At 52.5% G+C, this 25,523-nt stretch overlaps 4 protein-coding genes across 11 annotated transcripts; 3 read left to right on the top strand and 1 right to left on the bottom strand.

The window, feature by feature from the left end:
- The first annotated feature begins 3,742 nt into the window (after positions 1–3,742).
- On the top strand, positions 3,743–15,918 carry BSCL2 (BSCL2 lipid droplet biogenesis associated, seipin). Of its 6 annotated transcripts, none has more exons than XM_047692003.1 (12): positions 3,743–3,861; positions 6,084–6,294; positions 7,798–8,114; positions 10,062–10,143; positions 13,242–13,385; positions 14,177–14,311; positions 14,493–14,590; positions 14,723–14,864; positions 15,019–15,085; positions 15,233–15,319; positions 15,451–15,531; positions 15,672–15,918. In XM_047692003.1, the coding sequence occupies exons 2-12, from the start codon at positions 6,217–6,219 to the stop codon at positions 15,824–15,826; spliced, it is 1,386 nt and encodes a 461-aa protein (XP_047547959.1). In that variant the 5' UTR covers positions 3,743–3,861; positions 6,084–6,216; the 3' UTR covers positions 15,827–15,918. The 6 variants fall into 6 exon arrangements, with proteins under 6 accessions (XP_047547959.1, XP_047547960.1, XP_047547958.1 ...); XM_047692004.1 differs by having other exon boundaries at positions 3,781–4,210; positions 15,239–15,319; XM_047692002.1 differs by having other exon boundaries at positions 3,783–4,210.
- Positions 4,156–6,184, bottom strand: GNG3 (G protein subunit gamma 3). The gene is made up of 4 exons (XM_047692010.1): positions 6,061–6,184; positions 5,483–5,701; positions 4,966–5,065; positions 4,156–4,690 (listed from the first exon to the last, which is right to left on the bottom strand). The coding sequence occupies exons 3-4, from the start codon at positions 5,062–5,064 to the stop codon at positions 4,562–4,564; spliced, it is 228 nt and encodes a 75-aa protein (XP_047547966.1). The 5' UTR covers position 5,065; positions 5,483–5,701; positions 6,061–6,184; the 3' UTR covers positions 4,156–4,561.
- A 125-nt stretch (positions 15,919–16,043) lies between the features above and the next one.
- Positions 16,044–18,826, top strand: LRRN4CL (LRRN4 C-terminal like). 2 transcript variants are annotated; one of them, XM_047692008.1, is made up of 2 exons: positions 16,044–16,761; positions 17,328–18,826. In XM_047692008.1, the coding sequence occupies exon 2, from the start codon at positions 17,333–17,335 to the stop codon at positions 18,044–18,046; it is 714 nt and encodes a 237-aa protein (XP_047547964.1). In that variant the 5' UTR covers positions 16,044–16,761; positions 17,328–17,332; the 3' UTR covers positions 18,047–18,826. The 2 variants fall into 2 exon arrangements, with proteins under 2 accessions (XP_047547964.1, XP_047547965.1); XM_047692009.1 differs by having other exon boundaries at positions 16,044–16,778.
- A 2,361-nt stretch (positions 18,827–21,187) lies between these two features.
- UBXN1 (UBX domain protein 1) lies at positions 21,188–23,901 on the top strand. 2 transcript variants are annotated; one of them, XM_047693773.1, is made up of 10 exons: positions 21,188–21,340; positions 21,456–21,543; positions 21,683–21,736; positions 21,826–21,920; positions 22,017–22,086; positions 22,312–22,503; positions 22,598–22,649; positions 22,799–22,912; positions 23,406–23,598; positions 23,761–23,901. In XM_047693773.1, exons 2-10 carry the CDS (start codon positions 21,485–21,487, stop codon positions 23,808–23,810), a joined length of 879 nt encoding a protein of 292 aa, XP_047549729.1. In that variant the 5' UTR covers positions 21,188–21,340; positions 21,456–21,484; the 3' UTR covers positions 23,811–23,901. The 2 variants fall into 2 exon arrangements, with proteins under 2 accessions (XP_047549729.1, XP_047549728.1); XM_047693772.1 differs by having other exon boundaries at positions 21,826–21,932.
- Positions 23,902–25,523: the final 1,622 nt, after the last annotated feature.

The following is a 25,523-nucleotide window of genomic DNA, read 5'->3' as shown; positions in this document are numbered from 1 at the left end:
TTCACCCTCTTTCCTGTGGCTGCACTGACTGGGGCGGAGTGTGTCATCTGGGGGTAAACTGATTTTTGATGGTGATTCCTCAAGTTGTGCTGGGTCCAACCAACGATGGCTTTCCCCTCGCATGGCTAGTACTCCCTTCCTGTTCCCGCGAGTCACTTGGGAGCCAGCCAGGCCTTCACGTGAGGGTTCTTAGTCCCCATAGTGCCTGCTTGTGCTGAGCGTTTGAGCCAGTGGAGTAGGGGAAAATAAATTCTAAATCCTGACTTCTCTGTATTTGGCCTATACTACAACCAGTTGGGTGCTTAAAGCTAAATGTAAGGTTCCATTTGGGGGCCAAATAAGTTTATTAATAAGTCATTACTATTTAGGAGGAAGAGCCTCACTCCATGAAAGGTGTTTGATGGGGGTTATTTCATAGTTAATTTGGAGAGGAAAAGGTAACTTTAATTAACAAGTGCACTATTGTGTTTCTAGCACTGAACCCCTAACTGTACTTTTTTTCTTTTTTTAAGATTATTTATTCATTTATTTGACAGAAATCACAAGTAGGCAGAAGTAGGCAGAGAGAGAGAGGGAGAAGCAGGCTCCCTGCTGAGCAGAGAGCCTGATGTGGGCTCGATCCCAGGACCCTGGGATCATGACCTGAGCCGAAGGCAGAGGCTTTAACCTACTGAGCCCACCCAGGCGCCCCCTAACTGTAATTTCTAATAAATGGTCAGGGACTTAATAAAGCTGAGATGCCACAGGCTCACAACCAGTGTTTGGAAAAAGTAGTGATATAACAGGTAACAGATCCTGCTCTAACTCCTCTGTCCATGTGGGACACAGATTCAGACCCCCAGAGGCTTACGGCTTTGTTTACATAAAGGCTGTCCTTTTTTTTTTTTTTTTTTAATATTTTATTTATTTACTTGACAGAGATCACAAGTAGGCAGAGGCAGGCAGAGAGAGAGGAGGAAGCAGGCTCCCCACTGAGCAGAGAGCCCGAGATCAGGGCTATCCTTGATTTCAGTGTTTGCCCATTTTCTGGGATATTTAAAATCAGGTTTTTTGTTTGTTTGTTTGTTTTTTTAATTTTTAAAGATTTTATTTATTTGAGAGAGAGAACATGAGAGGGGGGCGGGTCAGAGGGAGAAGCTGACTCTGTGCTGAGCAGGGAGCCTGATGGGGGACTTGATTCTGACACCCCAGGATCATGACCTGAGCTGAAGGCAGTTGCTTAACCAACTGAGCCACCCAGCCACCCTAAAGTCAGTTTTAAAGCTAATTAATCATTTTTTAAAATTAATCATTTTTAATGGTTATTTATGGTTAATGCCTGGTCTTTGGTAACCTCTTTTTTTAAAAAAGATTTTTATTTATCTTTGTGAGAGAGAGCGCATGCCCATGCAAGTGACGGGGGAGGGAGGGACAGAGGAAGAAGCAGACTCTGCTTAGTGGGGAGCCTGATGCAGAACTGGATCCCAGGACCATGAAATCATGACCTGAGCCAAAGGCAGGTGCTTAACTGAGTCACTCAGGCACCCATCTGGTAACCTCTTAAGCCCCCTTTTCCCCCAAACAGGGCTGCAGCCATTCACCCCCAATTTGATGAGTATGAAAATTGTGCAGAAAAATTGAAAAGAGACTTAAAAAGCAAAACAACGAATATCAAGATTACGTTTATTGAGCACTTCTGGCTTTTTACCAAGTCTGAGCTGATGTGGAAATTTTCACTTACTCTCCTGGAATTTGCCCAACACTGATGCAGTAGAAAAAGAGAGTTTCTTAGTGTCTGCTCTGCATTGCTTGCTATTTAAGCATATATAGTATAATCATTCATTAAATATTTGAGTGCCAGCTATGTGCCAGACACTTTCAAGATAAGATGCTCCTTGGGGTGCCTGGGTGGCTCAGTGGGTTGATTTCAGCTCAGGTCATGATCTTATGAGACCGAGACCTCCCTGGCCCCATCCCCTTCTCCCCCTCTCCCTGCCCCTGTGCCCAGTGGGGAGTCTGCTTGGGATTCTCTCTCTCCCTCTGCCCCTAACCCCCCCACCCCAGAGTAAATCAATCTTTAAAAGAATAAAATAGAACACTGGATCCTTTCAGGAGTTTTCATGAAACACCAAGAAGGAACCAATGGGGACTCCTGAACAGAATGGGGGGAGGTCCCCACTGCAGGAGGGCAACCAGGTTGTTGTCCCTGCTTTTTTTTTTTTTTAAAGACTTATTTATTTATTGGAGAGAGATCACAAGTAGGCAGAGAGGCAGGCAGAGAGGGGGGTGGGGAAGCAGACTCCCCCCTGAGCAGAAAACCCAATGCAGGGCTCGATCCCAGAACCCCAAGATCATGACCCGAGCCGAAGGCAGAGGCTTTAACCCACTGAGCCACCCAGGCGCCCCATGTCCCTGCTTCTTCATTGCTAGGGTGAGGTAATTAGATGACCTTCAGAACATGTTAGGACTCAGAAGTTCAACAGCTGGAAAGCTGCTTTTTGTTCCTGAAAGTGCCCCAAGTCCATTGGGTACCCCTGGACCTGTGGAGACATCCATAGGAGACTAAGTTCAATTCCTGGTAGATGCCCTTTATTCCTGTGGTTTCCTCTCTCCATTCCTCTCTCCTTAACTGTTTCCTGTGCAAAGGTGTGGGGAAGCTGGGGGTGATAGATATCCCTAATACCTCCTACTACTGCAAGGTGCCTCCTTCCACCCCCGCAAAAAAATTTTTTTAAGATTTTATTTATTTATTTGATGGAGCACAATCCAGGGGGAGCAGGAGAAGAGGGTGTCTCCCTCAGCAGAGAGCCCAACATGGGTCTCCATCCCAGGACCCTAGGTTGGTGACCTGAGCTGAAGGCAGACACTTAACCAACGGAATCACCCAGGTGCCCCTCCCAAAGTGTATCCTGACAAAACGAGCTGGCCTAGGATTCCCCCCAGGGAAGGATAGATACATCCCTGAATTTGGGGGATGTTGATCATGAGGAGCAGACACCCCGGGACTGTTACCTTTCCTGTCTTGGCGCTGGTCCCACTTCCATATGTTCACCCTTGGAAGGAAAAGGCTTCTAGAAAAGCATCCTGGGCTTATAAACCTCCGCCAAGTTTGAGTCTGGGAGACGCTCGTGAGACATTAAGCCTTGGATTTGGCATCTGGCCAGATGGCAAGCTGGGGCCACTACGAAGGTTGGTAGGTACACTAGGAGCGGGGACGTTGCTTCTGGCGGATGTGACAGAATTGGCCTGAGGGAGAAATGGGAACACTGCAAGCCCTACCAGGAAACCCAACCCGAAACAATTTCGAGCTTATCTAGCTCCTACGGAGACCAGAAGGCGACTGAGGAACGGCGCCGGGCACACCCCAAAGGGAGCCTCTACTTGGCAAGTTGTAGAGCCTAGATAACCTCGCAAGATCCCTGCGACCCGCATGCCTGCTACACTGTGCTTGCAAGGGTCCTCTTGTCCCACGATCTTTGCCGTGTGCCTTCACCTGGATGGTGGGGGGTGGGGAGACGTCGATTTTCAGACTCCGGGGTGGGTAGGAATGGGCATCGAGTTGGCAAGGGCAGGGGCAGCCATTTTGAGACCAGATGAGCACAGAAGGGACCATATTGAGATCTCTGGCTGCCTGGGGCCGCCATTTTAAGCATGGGGCTAGCTCGGAAGCCCTGTACGGTGAAACCCAGTGACGTGGGGCTGCCATATTGGCTCAAGTCCCATGGCGGTGGCCATCTTGGAAAGGGGCCCGCTGTGGGCGCGGCCATCTTAGAAGTAAAACCGGCCCCTTCGCAGAATTGGAGCCGCGCTCCTCCCCTCCGTTCCAGAGTTCCTGCGGTCTGCGAATGCTCTCGGAATCCCTCCCTAGATCTCCCCTATTCGGTCTGTTTTCATTTTCGCTTGTGTTCAGTGCTTGCGCGCGCGCGTGTGTGTGTGTGTGTGTGAGTGCTCTCCGTAGCCTCTGAGTGTCTATTGTAAGTTAGTTCTTCCACTTGAGACGCTCTCTCGCGCCCGCCATCCCCCCAATCCCGGCGATCTCCGATCCTTGACAATGTCTAACCTGATTTGACTGGCCCTATTCCTGGGGTATGCCAAGCCTTCCACCTGCCGCACACACTCCCAGATCTACAGACTGATGATCCTCTTCCCAAGAACGCTAACACAAGAGCTGTCCTCTGAGACTCTGGATGACTTTATTCTTCAAATGGCTTTACCTTTCTCATAGCTCCAGGTGAGACTGAGAGCAAGCACCCGGCCCATCCCTCGGCCCATCCCTCTCTCCATTGTCTGAGCGGGTCACAGAGAGAAGCCGGCAGGACGCTGGCAGAGTCTGAACGGCCGTTCTGGGGATGGAGCTAAGGGGGCCCTGGGTCAGGGGGCACTTGGGGTCCTCCGCAGTGGGCGAGGAAATGGGGTCGACAGATCGGTGACGGAGACCTTTGTGCTTCAGATAACCTCATGGGGTTGGACAAGGGCTAGGGATGGGAATGCAGGGACCCTCAGGGGCTCACGACAGTTACTGACCTAAGGAAGGGCCTAGGAGAGGGAAAGGTGAAGAGCTTGTGCCGGGGGACAGGGCAACTCAGAGGAGGGCGCAGAAGAACTTCTTCTCCCGGAAGGGGTTCTCCGAAGTGGGCACAGGGGTGATGAGGGGATCCTCACAGGCGTGGGCATCACAGTAAGTCATCAAGTCTGCTGCTGCCTTGGACACCTGGGGCACAGCCAGGAGGGGAATTGTTAGCCAGATCCTCTGAGAGGGAGTGCTGCCTCCCTCCCCAAATGGGTTATCTTTTGCCATCCCTAGGGCTTCTTCAGACAGTATTCGCTTCCCTCATCCCCCACAGAGGCCAGAGGACAGCTGTCCTTACAGAGCCAGAGACTCTTCCCCTGATGGCAGGCAGTCCAGGAAAGAAAACATCTCTTAACCTGAGATTTGGGGACCTACAACACAACTGGGCCAACTAATGGGACCCAGGGTCTGCCCACCTTTATCCGGCACAAGCTGGCTTCAATCTTAAGCTGTTCCACCATCTTGCGGGCTTGCCCAATACTCATAGTGCTGTTCACAGGGGTCTCCCCTTTCATCCTGGAGAAAAGAGAGGAATAGCTCAGACCATGATGTGGGGCGTGAGGGGCCGCATAATCTCATCTGAAGACCCCTCCTTCGTGCTCCTTTTTCATCAATCTTTACAAGACTGGGGTCATGTGTCCCAGTATTTTGTTCCTCTTATCCTCATCCTCTAGCGGTCTTTCCCATCCCTGTCTTCCTGGGCCAAGGAAATGGAGACGGTGGGATGAAATGCCACCCAAACCCCCCTACGGCCTGGGCCACGGATCATTAGACATAAAGATTATTTAAGGCTTTTCAGCCCTTCCAGCCATGTGTGTTCCCAGCTCTGAAAGCCTCAACCAGAAAAAGCCCCGCCCTGATGAGGACATGTAACCCCCCTCTCCCTGCCCCCTTGAGCCCCAGGGGGAGAAAAGCAGGATGCTCCCTACTCACCTGAGGCCACAGGCGGCAGCAGCCCTGGGGAGTAGTCAGTGGGGTGCACAAAAGCTGGCTGAGATGGGTGCCCCACCTTGCAGGGAGTTGCAGCTGAAAAGATCTGCAGTAGCAGCAGAAGCAGCTGATACAAAGAAGTCCACTGGGGAGGTCAGGTCAGAGGTCTGCCGGGGGCTAGTCCCAGTTCCGGCAGCTCAGGCACTGCCCAGACGCTGGTACCTGAAGGATGAAGGATGCTAGAAGGAGCTGCTCAGATCCTGGAGCATACCAACTGCCTGGCCAGTGGGGGAGCCTGGCTGGTGACTGCAGCCCCTACGCACACCCCCACTGTGAACTCTCACTAGCTGCCCTTCCCCCATTGCAGGCATTCTGAATCCAGACTAGGACGGACCTGGAAGGAGCAGAGGCCCAGGCCGACTCCCCCCGCCCTCAAATGGGGTGGTCTGGACCTGTGACATCGCCTGCTGTGGAGTCTGTACTGGCTGCGGGGGGAACCCTGCTCATTTGAAAATCTGACATCAGCTGGGCAGTCGCCCCCCTTCTCCCTCCTCCCTCTGCTCTGACATAGCATGTAGTACCTGAATCTTCTTTTCTTTCCCAGGGACCCTCCATTCCCTATATCCAGGAAAATGTGATGAGCTACAGGTATCAGCTTCTAGATCACCAACCACTTCATGTTCTAGCCACGAGTGACTCGAGTGGAAGATCCGGGGACAACGAGGTTCATTAGGAAGATGCCTAAAGAACAAGGAGAAGAAGCTGGGGGAAAAGAGGTGTGCAGATACCAGATCAAAGAATCGGACAAAGAAGAGGTAGGGGACACTGTGGGGAAAGTCTTCGGATGTTTCTTGAACTAGATGAGCTTCCAGGGTGGGTTTTGGAGTGTGGGTATTGGTTTGAGAGATTACATCCCAGGCCTGCAGGGTTGTGGCTGGCGCTCCGTGGAATGTGAAGATGGACACAATATTAACCTTACCCTCTGAGGAATCTTATCTGGGGTGAATAGTCATATACAAAATAGAAGGTACCGTCTGCTAAGATCTAGTGTACATAACGCGCGGCAGGGATCCTGAGGGAGACAGTCCAGTTAGGGTCGGAGGAGGTCGGTCGCGTTCTAAATGCTGGAGACAAAACACGGAGCTGAAATGCTATCACTCTTGTGATAGGGGCCGGCCAGTCGGCCGGCCAGCAGGGCTCTCTGCCTCGGACGCCTACGGGTCCAAGGAGCTGTGGGCGATAAAAGTGGGCGCCAGCTGGGTGCCCGCCCCTCTCCCCTTTGCGGGGGGTTTAGATGGCCGGTGGTGAAGGTGTGGGTGGAGGACCGGGACTGCGGCCTCGAGGGGCGGCCTGAGGGGGATGCTGCTGACTCATAGCATGCCCTGGGCCTTATCTTGAGGCCTGGCGGGAGGCGCCTGTGCTCTCGGGTCTGGGAGGGGGACGGCAGGGAGGGACAGTGATGCAGCGCGCGGAGGTGGGAAACCCGCCGCCTGGCAGGCCCCGCCCCTTGCGCCGGGCCCCGCCCTGGAGTGAGGGCGGGCCCCGCCCTGGAGTGAGGGCGGGCCCCGCCCTGGAGTGAGGGCCGACCCCGCCAGGCCACAAAGGCGGCCGGCGGAAGGGGGCGGGGCTTCCGCGGGAGGCGGAAGTCCCCTCTCGCCATTGCCCCAGCCTCTGCGAGCTGGTGAGTCTGCAGAGCCCTGGCGGCTGGCGAGCAGCTGGTTTCCTCGCTGGCGCGGTTAGGTCCGGGTTCCCGGCGCCGCGCCCACCGCCAGCCGGAGTCAGGTGCTGGCGGGGAGTGCAGGACGCCCTACCGGGCGTGGGGCGCGGCCCTGGCGGGGAGCGAGCACAGCTCTGGAGAAGAGGAGAAACTCGGGAGGCATTTGTGACCGCGCTTGGGCTGTTGGCTTTGAGTGCGGTTGTACGACCCTAGGCAAGTCGCACATTCTGTCGGTGCAGCCACTTCGCGGTGTGGACTCGGTGTCATCGTGTGTGTAAAAGCTTTTTAAAGTGTTCATCCTCTCTGTGTTATGTGTTGTTACGAATGAGTATCCCGGTGGCTAGTCCCAGACTCGGGTGCCCAGAAGACAAGATCAGCTGAGGTGTTGGGGCAGTGGGGCTAAAGAAAGCACAGTGAAGGAAAAGGGAAGGGATAATTGGTTGAGAAACGCAGTCATCTGGAGAAAAGCCATATGAAAACAAAGGCTTGGCTGTGTTCTGCTCTCTCTAGTTCCTCCAAGCCAGTCCAGTAAGATCGTCCTTCTTGTCCCCACCTCCCCTAGGAAAAGAGCCATTCTTTACCCCTCTCTGTCTTTTTCCAGGAACCACCAGCTGCTTCATCCCATGGCCAGGGGTGGCGTCCAGGTGGCAGAGCAGCTAGGAACTCAAGGCCTGAATCTGGGGCCAGACACTCTGCACTCCCTGCCATGGTCAATGACCCACCATTACCTGCCTTACTGTGGGCCCAGGAAGTGGGCCACGTCTTGGCAGGTCGTGCTCGCAAGCTGCTGCTACAGTTTGGGGTGCTCTTCTGTACCATTCTCCTCCTGCTCTGGGTGTCTGTCTTCCTCTATGGCTCCTTCTACTATTCCTACATGCCCACAGTCAGCCATCTCAGCCCCGTGCATTTCTACTACAGGTGAGAGGGGTCTTCTACCAAAGTAGAGGGATTCTTTGAGAGAATTGCTGTCAGGGCACTTAGTGCTTATTCGGGTCAACCCCTCATTACAGAGGAGAAGATTCGAGCCCAGTGTGTTTATATGACTTCTTACCTTTCACAGTCCAAGGCTGAAGAAGCTTTGGGTTGGTAGGGCTCTAAGGTCCTAGTTCTGCCTCTGGTTGCTGATATTTGTTCAAAAGAAGAAGAAAATCCCCTTTTTAGACTCACTGTGAGGATCAGTTCTGTTTGGGTTAGGTCAGATCTCTCTTAGGGCCACTGTAGACCTCTTTTAGGTCATCTTAGAACTCAACTTGGCCTTCAGCAGAGAAGGTATTAGGAAAGCCTCAAGTTGCCTTGTACATTACTTTCTCCCACTCCCATAATCCCACAGATTATGGAAACACAAGGGAACAGGGTACATAAAGTCCCAGAGTCCTGCTTCTTACCTGGGACCTCAGTTCCTTCTGATTTTACAGAGTTTGCCAAATTCTCACCCTTTCGCTTAACAGTGGCAGTAGGACTAGTGAAGAGATGCTGATTGGGGCATTCTTACCAATGGTCCAAAGTTAATTTTTTTTTTCTTCCTGTCTTGAGTCCCTGATTATGAACTGTGCTTTCTAAGTCAAAGCTGCTTAAACTTTCAGGAGGCATGATCTCATGAAAACTCTGGGCCTTCTGCCATAAAAACATGTTTGCACTGGGGCACCTGGGTGGCTCAGTTGGTAGAGCACATGACTCTGACTCTTTTTTTTTTTTTTTTTAAAGATTTTATTTATTTATTTGACAGACGGAGATCACAAGTAGGCAGAGAAGCAGGCAGAGAGAGAGGAGGAAGCAGGCTCCATGCTGAGCAGAGAGCCTGATGTGGGGCTCGATCCCAGGACTCTGAGATCATGACCTGAGTTGAAGGCAGAGGCTTTAACCCACTGAGCTACCCAGGTGCCCCCATGACTCTGACTCTTGATCTCAGGGTCATGAATTAAGACCCATGTTGGATGTAGACCTTACTAAAATACACACATACACACATAAAGGCATGCCCATGTATAATTTTTGTTACAAGTTGAGATTTGTGAACCTCTTAAAAACCATCTATGGGGGGGCCTGGGTGGCTTAGTCAAGTGTCTACCTTTAGCTCAGGTCATGATCCTGGAGTTTCATGATTGAGCCTTGTGTTGGGCTCTGCACTCAGCAGGGAGCCTGCTTCTCTCTCTCCCTCTCGCTTGCTAGCTCTCAAATAAATAAAATCTTTAAAAAAAAAAAAAAAAGAAGAAGAAGAAAAGACCCTCTTTGGATTCTTTGGGATTTTCCCAAACTAGGCTCCAGACCAGAACTACTGAATCTGGAGATAGGACCTAGGAATCTCCTTTTTTCGTTTAATTTTTTATTTAATTTTAATTTTTTTTTTTTTTTTAAAGAGAGTGAGCACACATGTACCCATGAGTTGGTGGGGAGGTCCAGAGAGAGACAGAGAGAATCCCCAGCAGGCTCCACGCCCAGCAGGGAGCCCGACACAAGGCTTGATCCGAGGACCCCGAGTTTATGACCTGAGCAGAAATCAAGAGTTGGACACTTAACCGATTGAGCTGCCCAGGTGTCCCCAGGAATCTGCATTTTTATCAAGCTCTCCCCAAGTGAATCTTAAACACTTCAATCTGAAATTGTTCAACTAGGTGTTCACTGTGTCCCGTGTAAGACTTTCCACTCTAACGAGAGGAAATGAGCTGAAGTAGCACCAAGAGACTGAAAACTGTTCAGGTGTCTTGAATCTCCTGGCTGCATTTCTTTTCCATCTCTCTCTGACAGAAGGGTACCTGTTCTGGAAGAAGGGATGGGGGACAAGAGGGAGCCCTAGGGGGCCCAGGAGGTGTGCGGACAGGTAAGGCAGACTCTGTAACTCAGTGGAGTATCCCCATTCTCATCTAGGACTGACTGTGATTCCTCCTCGTCCTTACTCTGCTCCTTCCCTGTTGCCAATGTCTCGCTGGCTAAGGGTGGACGTGACCGGGTGAGTATGGGAGCAGAAGAGAGGTTTCATGAGAACTTTGGAGACTTGAAATCGGAGGGATTGAGAAAGATCTGGCGAGCAGGACTTGAGCAGTAGAGACTCAGAGGAAGGCTCTCGAGGAGAGGGAGGTTAAAGAAAAAGTCTGAATCGCGTGGATTATTTCCTGCCCAGATGTTAGCAGTGCCCTTCTCAGATCGTTTCAAACAGGCTGTACCTACTAGATGAGATGTGTTCTAGACCTCAGTGAACCTAAATGAACCAATCAGCTATTTCCCCGGACGAGGCTGCAATCCACCCAGGAGTTTTGAAAGCCTGTATGTGAGGTTAGGAAACTCTTGACAAATGTGTGTGATGTGCATTACAGAGAGCACTGTACCAGGGGGATGGGCCAGAGGCCAGTAGGGCTTTAGCGAACCCCGAAGCCCTGGGAGATGCAGAGTGGGAACGCATGTGTTTGTAATAGGCAAGCTGCTGGAGGCTCTCAGAAGAGAGGAGGACCCCGGCGTGCTTCAGAGGACCCTTGGAGCATCCATATCGTTTTTGCTCACCAGTTTTCTGAGTTGTTAGTCAACAACATAACTCGTAGTAATTAGTGGCCACGTGTACTAAGAATTTTTAAATCCTCTGAAAAGTTTTTTTTTTTTTAAAGTGGTCCATGGGAGGACACTTCCTGACACAGGATAGATCTACATGGTCACTCTGGAGGGAGGAGTGTGAGCTCTAGCATCTGGGGGGCCCTGGGATTGGTGTTTGGACTGGCCTTGTGTGGCAGTACGAATAGCCGGCTGTGTGTGTCCTGTGACCTCTTCCACTGGACCAGGAGGTAGCCAGACACCGTCAAGAAGACTTAGCAGGTCCAATGTGTTGGGGCCCCAGTGGACGTTGTGATGTGGAAGATTGGATATTGTGAGGCAGAGAGTCATCGTTTTGTTGTATGTATGTATGTATGTATGTATGTATTTATTTTGAGGTGGGGGGCGGCTGAGGGAGAGAGAGAGAATCTTAAGCAGGCTCCACGCCCAGCTCAGACCCTGATGAAGGGCCTCGATCTCACCACCCTGAGATGACCTGAGCCGAAATCAAGTCGGGCGCCCCAAGATTTATTGTTTAATCCGGCTACTGAGAAAAGGAGTTTGGAGAGTATTACAGAATCTTCAGTGAAGACATTGATTTGATGTACTTTTGTGGCTAAAAATAATAAAAAATAGACTGTGTTGAGAAAGAGCTAGAAACAAACCACAGTACGTCTGCCCTGAAATGATGCCTACAATTGTGTGGCTGCGTGGTGTGGAGATCCTGCCAGTGACTCGGGGAGCCGGAAACAATTGGGTGTGAAGCTGCCGGATGAGGAAGGGAAAGGTGCGGGGCGAGGGGAGATCCAATGTCAGGGATGCTGATCAGGGTGGTCCCTGATAATTAAAGCAGGTTGATCATTTTGTCCGTTTACAGTGAACCTTTAGGAAGGAAGGAACAGAATAAATAACGTGTATGTATGTTATGTGTAACACTTTGCTAGAAGTAGAAGATGGGTTCCTGTTTTCAAGGAGGTCACAGGATTGATGGAGAAATCGATACATCGCATTAAGTAGCCAAGTGGAAAGTACAACTTCCGCATTTCAGAAGAATTTGAGGGATCAGTATGAAACTGGTGATGGCGAGGCTCAAAGTGGATCTTAGAAGGAAAGGTGGACATTGTGTTGGAATGGGGGAACAGAAGGACAGTCTGCCCATCCGATGTGCACAAAGGCACGGAGTCATTCACAAGAATCTGGTGGTCAATTTCGTGGGTCCCATTGGAGGCAATGATGTTTTTTAGCCAGAATTACAAGTTCAAAAACCTATGTTAAAATAGCTTTGTTGAGAGAAAACTCACATATCCTACAATTCCCTCGTATAAGATGTATAGTTCAGTCGGAAACTCCTACCGATTAGCTAATAGTCAGTCCCCATTTTCCTCCACTTCACCCAGAGAGCTACCTGTGAAAATGTTCCAGGGACACCTGGGTGACTCAGTTAAGCATCCGACTCACAATTTCAGCCCAGGTCATGACCCTGAGAAGGGTCGTGAGAGATGGAGCCCCACATCGGCCTCCATGCATGGTGTGGTACCTGCTTCATCTCTTCTCCTCTCCCTGTGGCCCTCCCCCACCCTAAAAAAATGTTTCCAAGAATTCGGTGAGGCCACCAGCTTCCTCTGGCCTCTTCCAGGGCCTAGAGTCTCATGGAATCCATTTTTTTCAAGAGATAATTCATTCTGGAAATAAGAACCCGTACAAAGAAAGACTCTAATCAGTGATTTTCCACCTTTTACCCTAGTGGTAGTGCTCAAAGCACCCTCAGCCACGTCTGGATTGGGGGGTGGTTCACGATGGGCTTTTTCTTTTTTCTTTTAAATCCGTTCCCTTTGTTTAAAAACAAAAGCTTTACTCTTGCCCCTGTGATTCTTGTGTACCATCCTGAAGGAGGTGATGCTTGGAAAAGAATAGTTGAACAAAAAATTAGAAGAATAGAGGAATAGGAAAAACCCGGGTGGCAAATCTTGAACCTTTGGATGTTAATCCCAGTGAAGAAACCTTCCCACTAGGCATCTCAGGGTTCTATCCACAGAAGCAAGGTAGGGGACGCAGAGTGACAAAGCTGATGTGGAGCGACAGTGACCGAGAAGGGATGGCTTGGGAGTTGGTGCACAGTGCTCGGTAACTGTCACTCGGTTAATTAATAATGGAAGGGAAAGCTGGCTGGGCCCAGGGGGATGGCCTCACGGGGACAGAGGGCTGAGTCACACATGGCCCAGTTGGCAACAGGACGGTTCACTTTTGGGGAAAAAAAAAGAAAGAAAGAAAAAAATGTAACACAGCCTTTCTCAGAACAGAGCTGGTTTCAGCCAAGTCACAGGATGCTGATCTCAGAAGTGGGAGGGTCCTGGCCGCCACAAGGGGGCAGCACCTTCCTGGGATGAGAGACTGAGCGGCCTGCTGCGCTAGGCAAGGGCAGGGGGTGCTGGTGGTGGCCGAGTTTGAAGGGGTGAGGGGAGGTGGAACAGAGCACCATCTAAACAAATAAATGTTCTGAAAAGAGATGGGGGCTGCCTTGGGCAGGTGCTGATGTATGGACAGCCGTACCGTGTTACCTTAGAGCTTGAGCTGCCAGAGTCCCGTGTGAATCAAGATCTGGGCATGTTCTTAGTGACCATTTCATGTTACACCAGAGGCGGCCGGATCATCTCCACTTCTTCCCGCTCCGTAAGTGTTCCTGGCCTGTCTGGGAGGGTGCAGAGCTGACAGCAGGGGTCAGAACATCTGGGTGGGGCTTTAGGAGAAAACGTCCCAGCTCAGAGGTCACAGACTCCTCACAATGGGGAAGAGGAATCAGTCTACCAAGCCAGACAGACACCCCACATATCTGATGAGTGTGTCCAGCTTTCAGAAAGGTATGAAGAGGGGAGCCAAAATGGGCTTCCTTAGGACCCCAAAGACCTGGAATCCTCACTCAGAAACATACTAGCCAAGAGACAGCTTCTTTAACCCATTGGTTACAAAGCACTACTAACCCGGCATGTTAGTAATAGTCCCATAGCAAGACTAGACTGGATTCGATGAAGACATGTGCAGTGCTTATGCGCCCATAGTGGGTCTTCAATAAATATTAAGACCCCATTCTTACGTAAATCGTCAACAGAGCCACATGATGAAACAAATCTCTGAATGTCTTCATGGAGAAAAGCTTCGGGTGGCGCCCTGAAACTTAGTCTATTCTGGGTGGTTGATCTGCCTGGGGGAAGATCAGAGACTGTGTGGGGCTTAACCTGTGCAGGTTCTTAGAAGAGGGGAATGGAGACATGGTCAGGCGGGGCAGACCTGTCACTCGGGCAGCTGGGATGGTTCGGCCAAGGGTGGGGGATCGTGGTAGGAGGTGAAAATGAGAGAGCGGCCGGCTTCACAGACTGCTCAGGAGGCTTGTTTTTTGGGGAGAGGGTTGGGCTGTGGAAATTGGGGGGTACCTGTCCCCAGCCTCTCCCTTCTGGTCCCAGCAGGTGATGCTGCATTACCGCTCAGACCTGCTCCAGATGCTTGACACGCTGGTCTTCTCCAGCCTCCTGCTGTTTGGCTTTGCGGAGCAGAAACAGCTCCTGGAGGTGGAGCTGTACCCGGAGTACAGGGAGAACTCGGTGAGGGGTGAGGGAAGACTAGGGACCACTCTCCTCAGGAGCCCACAGTCCCACCTGCCGAGCCTCTGGGCTCCTGGGCTCCGTCAGCCACGAAGATGCCGGGAGGGGGCATCGGGTTGGGCTGGGAAGAGTGACAGCCACGGGATCGTGGCCTGACACCCCTCCCCTGTCCCATCCCCAGTACGTGCCGACCACCGGAGCAATCATCGAGATCCACAGCAAGCGCATCCAGATGTACGGGGCCTCGCTCCGCATCCATGCCCACTTCACCGGGCTCAGGTGAGGGTGTGCCGACGCCGGCGCGAGGGGGGCTGTCCTCAAGTGCAACTGGCTTGCGTTTTCCTAGAACCAATTCCTGGGAAGTGAGGAGGCTAGTGCTGTCCGCTAACTGCCACCCACCTCTGGCCCCAGGTACCTGCTATACAACTTCCCGATGACCTGCGCCTTCATCGGTGTCGCCAGCAACTTCACCTTCCTCAGCGTCATTGTGCTCTTCAGCTACATGCAGTGGGTGTGGGGGAGCATCTGGCCCCGACACCGCTTCTCTTTGCAGGTCACATAGGCCCTCCTTCCCCTCCCCTCCCCTCCACTCCATGATCCTCCTCTGAGGATCGGGCTGGGGCGTGGCCAAGGGCTGGGGAGCAGGGGGTGCCCAGATCACAGTCAGGGAGGCCCAGCCTTGCTGCTCACTAGTTTGTCCCGCACAGGTAAACGTCCGGAAACGAGACGGTTCCCAGAAGGCAGTACAGCAACGGATCTCTGCCCGGCATGCAGGTAAACGTGACAGGAGGCGGGGGCTCCTGTGTGGCCCAAGCTTTAGGCCCTCGAAGCTGAGCTGAGGGGCGGAGGACAGGTTGGAGGAGGTGAGCTTGGCCCAGGCAGCTGCGTTAGCCCTACCACCGTCCTCTACCCACTTTGGAGGCACAGGACCCCAAGGCCAGGAGGAGTCGACCCAGCTGTCAGACATCACAGAGGACAGCGAGAGCCCTGAAGATCCCCCAGGGGCAGGTACTGGCCGCAGCTTGCCCTCCTCCTTCCCTCCCCCTCCTTCCTCCCTCCCTCTCTCAGTCCCCACAAGTCCTCAGTTGTCCTGGTCAGCCTCTTCTAGTCTGACCTCTGCCTTCCCCCTGTGGCTGCAGAGGGCCAGCTCCCTGAGGAGAAGAAAGCAGATCAGCAGCCCTTGAGTGGAGAGGAGGAGCTGGAGCCAGAGGCCAGTGATGGTGAGGGGCCCGGGGCATGGAGGTCTGGGCCGAGTGGAGGTGGCTGGTGGGTGGGGAGGAGGTTATTTTGGTTGAGGGAGAAGAGCCTTTGGTTACTTAATTTCCCATTGCGGGTTTTGTTTCTCCCTCCTCTGGCTCAGGCTCCTGGGAAGACGCAGCTTTGCTGACGGAGGCCAACCTGCCTGCTTCTGCTCCCGCCCTGGTCCCCTCCCCCACCCCTGCCCCGGAGACTCTGGGCAGCTCTGAACCCTCTGGGGACAATCTCCGACAGCGCCCCACCTGCTCTAGTTCCTGAAGAGAACAGGGCAGAGTCCTCACATTCCAGTCCTTTCTCCCCTGACCCCTTCCCCTATCCTGTGGCTCCCCCAATAAACTATTTTCATGCCAGTTGCTTGCCTGACTCCTTGAAATGGATTCAGGGCTACTTGAGAACCCCATGTTCCCCGGGCATCCTCCCCACCTTCCTGCATTGGAGGAGACTGTCTTGTTGGGGGGCTGCCTGCCGAGGGGGAAAGCCTCCAGACCTGGACTGCTCTAGGTACAGCTGTCTGCATTCATAGGCCTAGAAAGTCCAAGGAGAGAAAACCCATCTGGCCTACTCCATCCACGTGACTCTGGGGAGGGGGATCATTGCAGGGCGGGTCCGGAGAGCTAGGCCGCATCATTCCGGCCTCTGCACCCCTCCCTTTCTCTGTCCATTGGGAGGCAGAAGACAGGAAATGACTGCCATGGATGTGGTATGATTTTTACCAAAACAGCATTTTGTGGCCCAGGCCCCATGCTGTCACAGCTGTTTTCTTCTCTGATACCAGACAGGTGGCCCTCTCTCCTCTGCGCCCCTCCTCATCCCTCCACATAGCTTGAGCCTTGTGATTCTCGGCTCCTGGCTGCCTTCCACATTCCGCTCCCATCTCTGAACCCAGGCATCCTGGCCTCCAGATGAAACAGCTGCTGTGACTCCCGTCTCCCCCACCCCCCGCCCAATCCCTGGCCCCGTGACTCAGGCTCTCTGAAGGGACCGGCTGCTTCTTGGCATTCACCGGGAAAGGGGGGTGGAGGGGGCCTGGTGGAGGGGGGGCTAGGTGGTGACATCACAGTGGAAGAGTATAAAAGCTTCGAGCCAAAACAGAATTGAAATTGAGGACACTGACAAACCTGCCCGCAAGTCTGTGCTCCCGGGGTCGCCCCAGCCTCACGCCCACAGACCACTGGTGGGAGATTTGCACCACGGTGAGACCTCCCGGCTGGTGAGGGGCTGCTGGGGCCTGGGGGTGAGGGGAGGTGGGGGTGGGCAGGGACTGGAGCTCTTTCAACAGGTGGGGAGGATGCTGAGGTCCTTAAGGTTCCCCCTCTATACCATCTCTTCTGTCTCATTTCTGTCACTTTCGGGTTTTTGTGTGTGTCGCTGACTGATAATTATTTTACCGAGATCTTTTCTTTGGGTGGCTGCTGGGAATTTTTCCACCTTTCTTCTCCAGGCTGAGTAAATCATTTCCTCTTCTTTTCCCCTCCAGAACTTTGCTTATTCATTAACCATTTCTGGGCCTTCACCCATTGCGGGCCACACCCCCATCTCGCGGGCAGCCCATGTTTGCCCCCCTCCCCCCGAAACCAAGTCCACAGCCGGTTCAGAAGTGGGTTGACAAATAAGTGTGTCTGCCCCCTTCCCTCCTCTTTCCTGTTCTCTCCTTGGCCCCCACTGTGTGTCCTTGTCCCCAGAGGTTCCGTTGAGGGAGGGGGCCCTAGGAGGCGTGGGGTCTGGGCAGTCTTTACCTCTCCACCTCCCTCCCTTCCAGACTCCATGCCGGGCTCTCCCTGCCTTCTGTGTCTCCTGGCTGTCACCTTCTCCTTAGTTCCCAGAACGCGGCCCTTGGCCCCTCAAGATCTTATGGAAGAGGAGGAAGATGAGACGTCCCAGCCACCCCTGCCGCCTGTCCTCTGTGACTATGACAGCTGCCGGCACCTGCAGGTGCCATGTAAGGAGCTGCAGAGGGCCGGGCCCAGAGCCTGCATGTGCCCTGGGCTCTCCAGCCCTGCCCAGCCGCCTGCCCCGCCGCGCCTGGGAGAAGTGCACGTGGTGGCCGAGGACGGGAGCGCAGTGGTGCACTGGTGTGCTCCCTCCTCACCGGTCCACCAGTACTGGTTGCTGCTTTGGGAAGACAGTGGGGCCACCTGGAAGGGGCCCCCGCTCAACTCCACGGTCCGCAGAGCAGAACTGAAAGGACTGAAGCCCGGGGGAGATTATGTTGTTTGCGTGGTGGCTGCCAACGGGGCTGGAGAAAGCAGTGTGCCTGGGGCAGGTGGGGAGGGCCTCGAGGGGGTGGGTGGCCCGACTTTCGGGCCCTGCGGCAGGCTGGCCGTGCCCCCCAAACCCGTTACCCTGGTGCACACAGCCATTGGGGTGGGCACGGTGCTGGCCCTGCTGACCTGCTTAGCTCTGGTCTGGCATTTCTGCTTGCGTGAGCGCTGGGGTTGCCCCCACCGGCCGGCCTCCCAGCCCGCAGTAGGGCTCTGAAGCAGCCTGGGGGGCCTCTTGGGGCCCAGCTGAACCCAGGCTTGGAGAGGAGAGCTTAGCCTGGGTTCCCTGGGAGGAGGCGGCTACTGCTGCTGCCCTGAGCAGCCCTGGGCGGGGGGCCTGTTTGGGGGAGATGTGTGGGGAGTAGAAGGCCAGGAGCCTGAGGCCCTATCTGAGTCTCAGTGCTCAGCCCCAGAACTTGTTCAGGTCCCAGACTTTCCGTCCTGCTCCAGCCTCAGGTTCAGAAAGGAGCAAAGGGGGGTGGAAACTTTTCCTTAAAGGACCAGATGGTAAATAATGTAGGCTTTGCAGTTCCAGACAATTAAAATCAAAGATAAAACGTAGGTACTTATATGGCCATGGAACTGCGTAAAAACGTAAAAACCATTCTTAGCTCATGGGCCTTTCCTTTTCAGATCAGGCCCGGGCTGTGTTATGCCTGTTGGCTGCAATGAGCTGATCCCAATCCCCATCATATATCCTCAAAAGTGCCCAGTCACATTGGTGGCTTTGGTGGGCTTTTGAGAACAATTTGGGAGTTTGGGGCAAGACTACTCCCTCTTTTACCTTTCATTTGGATATTGAAGGTGGGCACCCCTGAGTCAGAGTCCACCTGCGTCTGAAGTGGGTGGAAATGAATGACTGACACGGCGTGGAGAACCATGCTGTCTGGGCATTTCCCAGGAAATCCAAGGATTTCCCCCACTTTCCCCCAATCTGTGTCTGTTGTATATCCACTGTACCAACATTAAAGGAAATATAAAAGGAAGACATTTTCATTTTTTCTGACCCTTTTCATTTCCCTGTCCGCATACCTATGTCTCAGAGTAGCATATACTTTCAAATTTATCTTTAAAATTAACTGGATGGGGCGCCTGGGTGGCTCAGTGGGTTAAAGCCCTTGCCTTCGGCTCAGGTCATGATCCCAGGGTCCTGGGATCGAGCCCCGCATCGGGCTCTCTGCTCAGCAGGGAACCTGCTTCCTCTTCTCTCTCTGCCTGCTTCTCTGTCTACTTGTGATCTCTGTCTGTCAAATAAATAAAATATTTTAAAAAATTAAATTAAATTAACTGGATGTAGGGGTGCCTGGGTGACTCAGTTGAGTGTCTGACTCTTGGTTTCCCGCTCAGGTCATGATCTCAGGGCTGTGATATCAAGCCCCGCGCCAGGCTCTGAGCTGGGCATGGAGCCTGCCTGAGATTCTTTCTCCCTCTGTCTCTCCCCCATCCCAGGAAATAAATAAAACCTTTAAAAAATAAAAAATAGGGGCGCCTGAGTGGCTCAGTGGGTTAAAGCCTCAGCCTTCGGCTCAGGTCATGATCTCAGGGTCCTGGGGTTGAGCCCCACATGAGGCTCCTTGCTCAGCAGGGAGCTTGCCTCTCCCTCTCTGCCCTACTCCCCTGCTCATGTTTTGTCTCTCTCAAAATGAATAAATTAAAAAAAAATCTTAAAAAAAAAAAAAGACGTGGTACTATACCATTAAAGATTTTTTTTATTTTTAATCATTGGACCTCAGGATACATTTAGAATATATGTGTTCTCGGGGTGCCTGGTTGGCTCAATGGGTTAAGCCTCTGCCTTCGGCTCAGGTCATGATCTCAAGGTCCTGGGATGGAGCCCAGCGTTGGGCTCTCTGCTCAGCAGGGAGCCTGCTTCCCTCTCTCTCTCTGCCTGCCTCTTTGCCTACTTGTGATCTCTCTCTCTCACAAATAAAATCTTTAAAAAAAAGAATATATGTGTTCTCTCTAATACGCTCGCCATACTGTAGTGAATACTGTGTCCCTGTTTTATTTGCTTCCTGCATTTCCTCAGCATTTATTCGTTTACAAACGAGGGGCCCCATCTCTCATTATTCAAGACATGCTCTGCGTATTCTCATTAACTCTTCACAGTCTTTCAAAAGATAGGATCACCTGGGAGGAGATGAGAAATTTGAAGTTCTAAATGGTTTGAAGCTACAGGTAAGGAGTTGAGTTAGGATGCCCAACTCCAAAGCAGGTGCTATTCACTCCACGATGGAAAGGCAACCCAGCATAGTAGTTTAGTGACTGCATACTGCATGGTTGTGGATCCTAGCTTGGCTACTTACCAGCTTTGTGACCTTGTCTCCTTTTTCTTTGTTTCCTGTGACTAATAATAGCATAATCGTATAGATTGTTGTGATGATTGAATAGGCCTTAGTCACATAAATCTCTAGTGGAGCTGGGAGGTGGAAAGGGGGTGCTCAAAGCAGAATTCCCTTAGAAAGCAAACCTTGGGTCCCGTCTTCCAAATGACTGGGAGTTAAGCAGTCCCATAGAAGAGGCGGGACATCCCAGGCAAAGGGCTGTTAGGTGCAAAGGGCCTGGAAGAGCAGGAGGGTCTGTTTTGCAATATGCACAAGTTAGCAGCAAATGGTGGGAGATGAAACGGCGCACTAGCCCAAGTTTCCATGGTACAGTCTTTTTTTTTTTTTTTTTTTTTTAAGATCTTATTTATTTGACAGAGATCACAAATAGGCAGAGAGGCAGGCAGAGAGAGAGGAGGAAGGAGGCTCCCCGCTAAGCAGAGAGCCCGATGCGGGGCTCAATCCCAGGATCCTGGGATCACGACCTGAGCAGAAGGCAAAGGATTTAACCACTGAGCCGCCCAGGCGCCCCTTCATGGTACAGTCTTGCCAGGCACCGAAGGCAGTGCTTACTTATTCTCACTTTTCCAGAGAGGGCTCTAAACAAACAATCAAACAACAAATAAAACGGAGGAAACCAGCCCACTAGCACTTAAATTTCATCCTAAGTGACTGAGGTGTCATGGGGAATTTTTAAGCAGGGAGGTGATGACAAGATCAGATAATTGTGTTCTGCAAAGATGCCTTTGTCAGTGGGGCGGAGGATGGCTCAGTTCCCCGGAGAGGATGAGCTGGTCAAAGACCGTGTACATTTATTTCTATGGCTCCTCATCAACATTGCCAAATAGCATTCCAACTGGTCGACGGCTTGTTACATTCCGCCCACGGGTTTCAGGGCCGCACCCCCCACCTTTCTTCCCCACCGCCGCCCGGCGTGCCAGCTTGGGTGCGGGGCGGGGAAGAGTTGGCGGGGCGGGGCGGGGGGCGGGCCGTGCGCCTCTGGATCCGCGAGTCGGACGCACCGCCCACCCCGCCCGCGCCGGGTCCAGGCGGCTGGGCCCGGCCGGTGCTTTCTGGCTCTCGGCGGCACCCGTCCACGCCCGCCTCCACGTGACCCAAACAGATCCGGGCACTTCCGTTTCCCTCGGCTTTCTTCTCGGCGGTGTCCGCTGAGGGACCAGAGCCGGGTAAGTGAGAGAGCGCCCAGCTGGGGCGTCGGGGGCGGGACCGCGCGCGGGCCGGGGGCACCCCGCGCTGACCCCCCCCCCCCCGCCCTGCGCCCTCCTTCTCGCCCTCCCCCAGATCCCCGCGGAAGCGGCGGTGGCGGCGCCATGGCGGAGCTGACGGCTCTGGAGAGTCTCATCGAGATGGGCTTCCCCAGGGGACGCGCGTAAGGCAGCCCCCCAAACCCTGGCCCGCGGGGATCGCGGACCTGTCTGGCCTTTCCCTTAGCCTGGCCTCAGGCTGCACGCCCCAGCCTGACCAGCACCATGGCTCGCGGGCGCTATTCACGGTGTTTCTGCCCCCAGGGAGAAGGCTCTGGCCCTCACAGGGAACCAGGGCATCGAGGCTGCAATGGACTGGTGAGCGCTTCGATGGGGTAGCAGGGGCCTGGGGGACTTCTGGGAGGGCCAGCGTCCGTGTTAACCTCCTCCCCGACTTTCCCCGCCAGGTTGATGGAGCACGAAGACGACCCCGATGTAGACGAGCCGCTAGCGACCCCCCTTGGACACGTCCTGGGAAGGGAACCTACCTCCCCGGAGCAAGGTGGCCCTGAAGGTCCTGACTGAGGAACACCGTGTTGGTTTTTCACGAGGGCGTGAGGAGGATGAACGGGCAGTAACACTGATTGCTTGTTTGTAGGAACCGGCTCTGCTGCTGGAGAAGGCAAACCCATTTTGAGTGAAGAAGAGAGACAGGAACAGACTAAGAGGTATAGTAAGGAACAGTGTCACGTTTCTGAAGGTCACCTTCCACCTGTCCACAATACACAACTCTGATGAAAGAACTTGGAACTTAACGCTCTTCGTCTGTCCTGTCTTGGCGGTTTCTTTCATCTCTCTTTGGACACGTGTTACCGTATTTCGTATTGAATCCGTTATATATTCACCTCGATCTGTGTCCATCTCTTTTGAGCTCTTTCTTTTCTGCAACATAGGATGTTGGAGCTGGTGGCCCAGAAGCAGCGGGAGAGGGAAGAAAGAGAGGAGCGAGAGGCTTTGGAGCGGGAACGGCAGCGCAGGAAACAAGGGCAAGAGTTGTCAGCTGCTCGACAGCGGCTTCAGGAAGATGAGATGCGCCGGGCTGCTGAGGAGCGGAGGAGGGAAAAGGCTGAAGAGTTAGCAGCCAGGTCTGGGTGATGTGGATGTTGGATAACAGATGAGACGGGAAGCTAGGTTTGCTTTGTCAACATCTGGCCTACTTTCTTCCTGTCTGTTTTCCAGACAGAGAGTCCGGGAAAAGATTGAGAGAGACAAAGCAGAGAGAGCCAAGAAGGTAGGTGATTGGGAAGACACTGGGGTAAAGAAGTAGGTGGGCTAGTAAAAAAAAATTCCTTTTCCTAGCTTCAGAGGGAAAGGATAGGCATATGATGTTCCTCTTACTAGTGGGTGAAAGCCTGACCAGTGTTTTCCTTTGTCTTCCAGTATGGTGGGAGTGTGGGTTCTCGGCCTTCTCCACCAACAGAGCCAGGTCCTGTTCCCTCCTCTCCCAGCCAGGAGCCTCCCACCAAGCGGGAATATGACCAGTGTCGCATACAGGTACTGATTCTGATTCCTGTCTTGCTTCTGGGACCCCCTTCATTGGCCTATAAGACACCTGACTCAGAGCTTTATTCAGTTAGGTTCTCTTTGCCAAACCTTTTCCTTCTTTGTAAATGACTTTTGAAATCCTATCTCTTCTACTTTTGGAAAGATTTCAAACTTCTCTTGACCCAGTCTTAATTTAAATCTGTATCTCTGTCTTACTCAGCAGTTACCTTTTTAGTTGATCATGTCTTCACTTAGTTTATTGCACAGCTATTTGCATGGTGGGCTATTTACGTATTTTTGTATGAGCTTATCCTTGTGTTTGTTAAACTTTGAGAAAGCTGCAGTCTTACAGCCTTAGGGAAGCAGAGAAGTGGTGGTTCATCGGCTGCTTCAGAGAGTAATTATGCCGGTTCGGTCTCTCGATGCAGTTCTTGTTTTCCTTATTTGGGCACCACACTCAGTTTTGATGCTCACAGCACTGTATTTCTCGCTTGCCCTCCAGGTCAGGCTGCCAGATGGGACCTCACTGACCCAGACGTTCCGGGCACGGGAACAGCTGGCAGCTGTGAGGCTCTACGTGGAGCTCCACCGCGGGGAAGAACCTGGGGGAGGCCAGGACCCTGTTCAGTTGCTCAGTGGCTTCCCCCGGCGGGCCTTCTCCGAGGCGGACATGGAACGGCCTCTGCAGGAGCTGGGTATGACACCTGGGACCAGGAACAGGGGTTGGGGGAGGGGAGGGGATGCCCGAGAAAGGAAGGAATGCCAGAAGGGACTTGGAGGAGATGGTGTGAGGCCAGAAATTTGGGGGGCAAAAGGCAAGGATCTTTGTGGTCAAAGCTGTCTTCTTCAATCTTCAGGACTTGTGCCTTCTGCTGTCCTCATTGTGGCCAAGAAATGTCCCAGCTGAGAGGCCTTTATCCCACCATCCCTCTCTGACCTCTTCATCTTTGATAAAGCACTGACATCTCCTTCCTAATAAATAGACCCTGAGTTCTGTATGTGCCTCACTCCTTCCTGAATGGCTGGGAGGGACAAAACTGAGGCAGAGGAAGAAGCCAAAAGGGAAGACATTTAGGATAGGCCGTGTTTTTCATCTTGATGTTTTTTTCGTTCTTTAAGATTTTATTTATTTTTGCGACAGAGAGAATGAGCATGGGGGAGAGGCAGAGGTAGAAGCAGACTCCCTAATGAGCAGTGAGTCTAGTGAGGGTATCAATTCCAGGATCCTGGAGTCATGACCTGAGCCAAGGGCAGATGGTTAAACCGTTAAATCTTTTTAAAGATTTTTTTATGTATTCATTTTGAGAGAGACAGCAAGAAAATGAGCAGGGGAGGGGAGAGGGGCAGAGGGAGAGGCAGGCTCCCCACGAGCAGGGAACTCCATGAGGGGCTCCATCCCAGGACCCTGAGATCACAACCTGAGTTGAAGGCAGACATTTAAAGATTTTATTTATTTGACAGAGATCACAAGTAGGCAAAGGGGCAGGCAGAGAGAGAGACGGGGAAGCAGGCTCCCTGCTGAGCAGAGAGCCTGATGTGGGGCTGGATCCCAGGACCCTGGGATCATGACCTGAGCCAAAGGCAGAGGCTTTAACCCACTGAGCCACCCAGGTGCCCCTGAAGGCAGACACTTAACCCACTGAGCCACCCAGGTACCCCTCAACTAAAGCTTCTAACAAACTTGGTAACAATATCTGGGTCTTTTTATTTGCTTGGGAAGTTGAGAGGGGAGAATTGTTGGGGTTAGGAGAGTACGATGGATAGCGCCCTTTGCTCCTATAGGTAAAAAGCAGTGCATAGGCCTGAAATCCTTATTCCTATGCCTTTTTTTTTTTCTTTTGGCACTGTCCACCTGCCCCTGCCTTGACTTCTTGAAGCAGCCTAGTTACCTCTTTAGTAAAATAAGGACAACAGTACCTGTTAATTCAGATTATTGTGGGTGTTACATAATGGTGATAGGGGGCTTTAGCACACTGCCTGGCACCTAATAAGTTTCCAGTAACTATTAGCTACTAAAAGGGTAATTAAAAAAAAAAAGATTTTTATTTATTTAAGACAGAACGTGGGCGCCTGGGTGGCTCAGTGGGTTAAGCCGCTGCCTTCGGCTCGGGTCATGATCTCAGGGTCCTGGGATCGAGTCCCGCATCGGGCTCTCTGCTTGGCAGGGGGCCTGCTTCCCTTCCTCTCTCTCTGCCTGCCTCTCTGCCTACTTGTGATCTCTGTCTGTCAAATAAATAAATAAAATCTTTAAAAAAAAAAAAAAAAAAAAAAGACAGAACGTGAGCAAGGGGGAGAGCAGAAACAGGCTCGATCCTAGGACCCTGGGATCATGACCTGAGCTGAAGGCAGAGGCTTAATGGACTGACCCATCCAGGCCCCCCTAAAAGGGTAATTTTTTTTTTTAATGTAGCCATTCACAAATGGCCAGAGGAGCAATGCAGTGACCTTTGCAAGTGCATTTCCTCCTCACTAAAAAGCACTGAGTACTTAATATGCACCACACAGTTTTAACTGCTGTATTAACTGAGATAAAAAGGCAGTTACCTGGGAATAGGTACAAGTATCCCCTTTTAGAGACTTGGACACCAAAGCAAGTGGCTTGCTGAAAGCAACACAGGTA

This window comes from Lutra lutra, chromosome 10 (assembly GCF_902655055.1).
Source record: "Lutra lutra chromosome 10, mLutLut1.2, whole genome shotgun sequence".
In the NCBI taxonomy this organism is placed as follows: domain Eukaryota; kingdom Metazoa; phylum Chordata; class Mammalia; order Carnivora; family Mustelidae; genus Lutra; species Lutra lutra.
This window is presented reverse-complemented; position numbering and strand designations above follow the sequence as displayed.

Coding starts and splice junctions, on each gene's coding strand:
- GNG3 (XM_047692010.1), bottom strand. CDS start 5,064: ATGAAAGGGGAGACCCCTGTGAACAGCACTATGAGTATTGGGCAAGCC. Junction 4,691..4,965: donor CCAGCTTGTGCCGGATAAAG/GTGGGCAGACCC, acceptor GCTGTGCCCCAG/GTGTCCAAGGCAGCAGCAGA.
- BSCL2 (XM_047692003.1), top strand. CDS start 6,217: ATGCCTAAAGAACAAGGAGAAGAAGCTGGGGGAAAAGAGGTGTGCAGA. Junction 6,295..7,797: donor AAGAATCGGACAAAGAAGAG/GTAGGGGACACT, acceptor GTCTTTTTCCAG/GAACCACCAGCTGCTTCATC. Junction 14,865..15,018: donor GACACCGCTTCTCTTTGCAG/GTCACATAGGCC, acceptor TGTCCCGCACAG/GTAAACGTCCGGAAACGAGA.
- LRRN4CL (XM_047692008.1), top strand. CDS start 17,333: ATGCCGGGCTCTCCCTGCCTTCTGTGTCTCCTGGCTGTCACCTTCTCC.
- UBXN1 (XM_047693772.1), top strand. CDS start 21,485: ATGGCGGAGCTGACGGCTCTGGAGAGTCTCATCGAGATGGGCTTCCCC. Junction 22,087..22,311: donor AGACAGGAACAGACTAAGAG/GTATAGTAAGGA, acceptor TCTGCAACATAG/GATGTTGGAGCTGGTGGCCC. Junction 23,599..23,760: donor ACGGCCTCTGCAGGAGCTGG/GTATGACACCTG, acceptor TTCAATCTTCAG/GACTTGTGCCTTCTGCTGTC.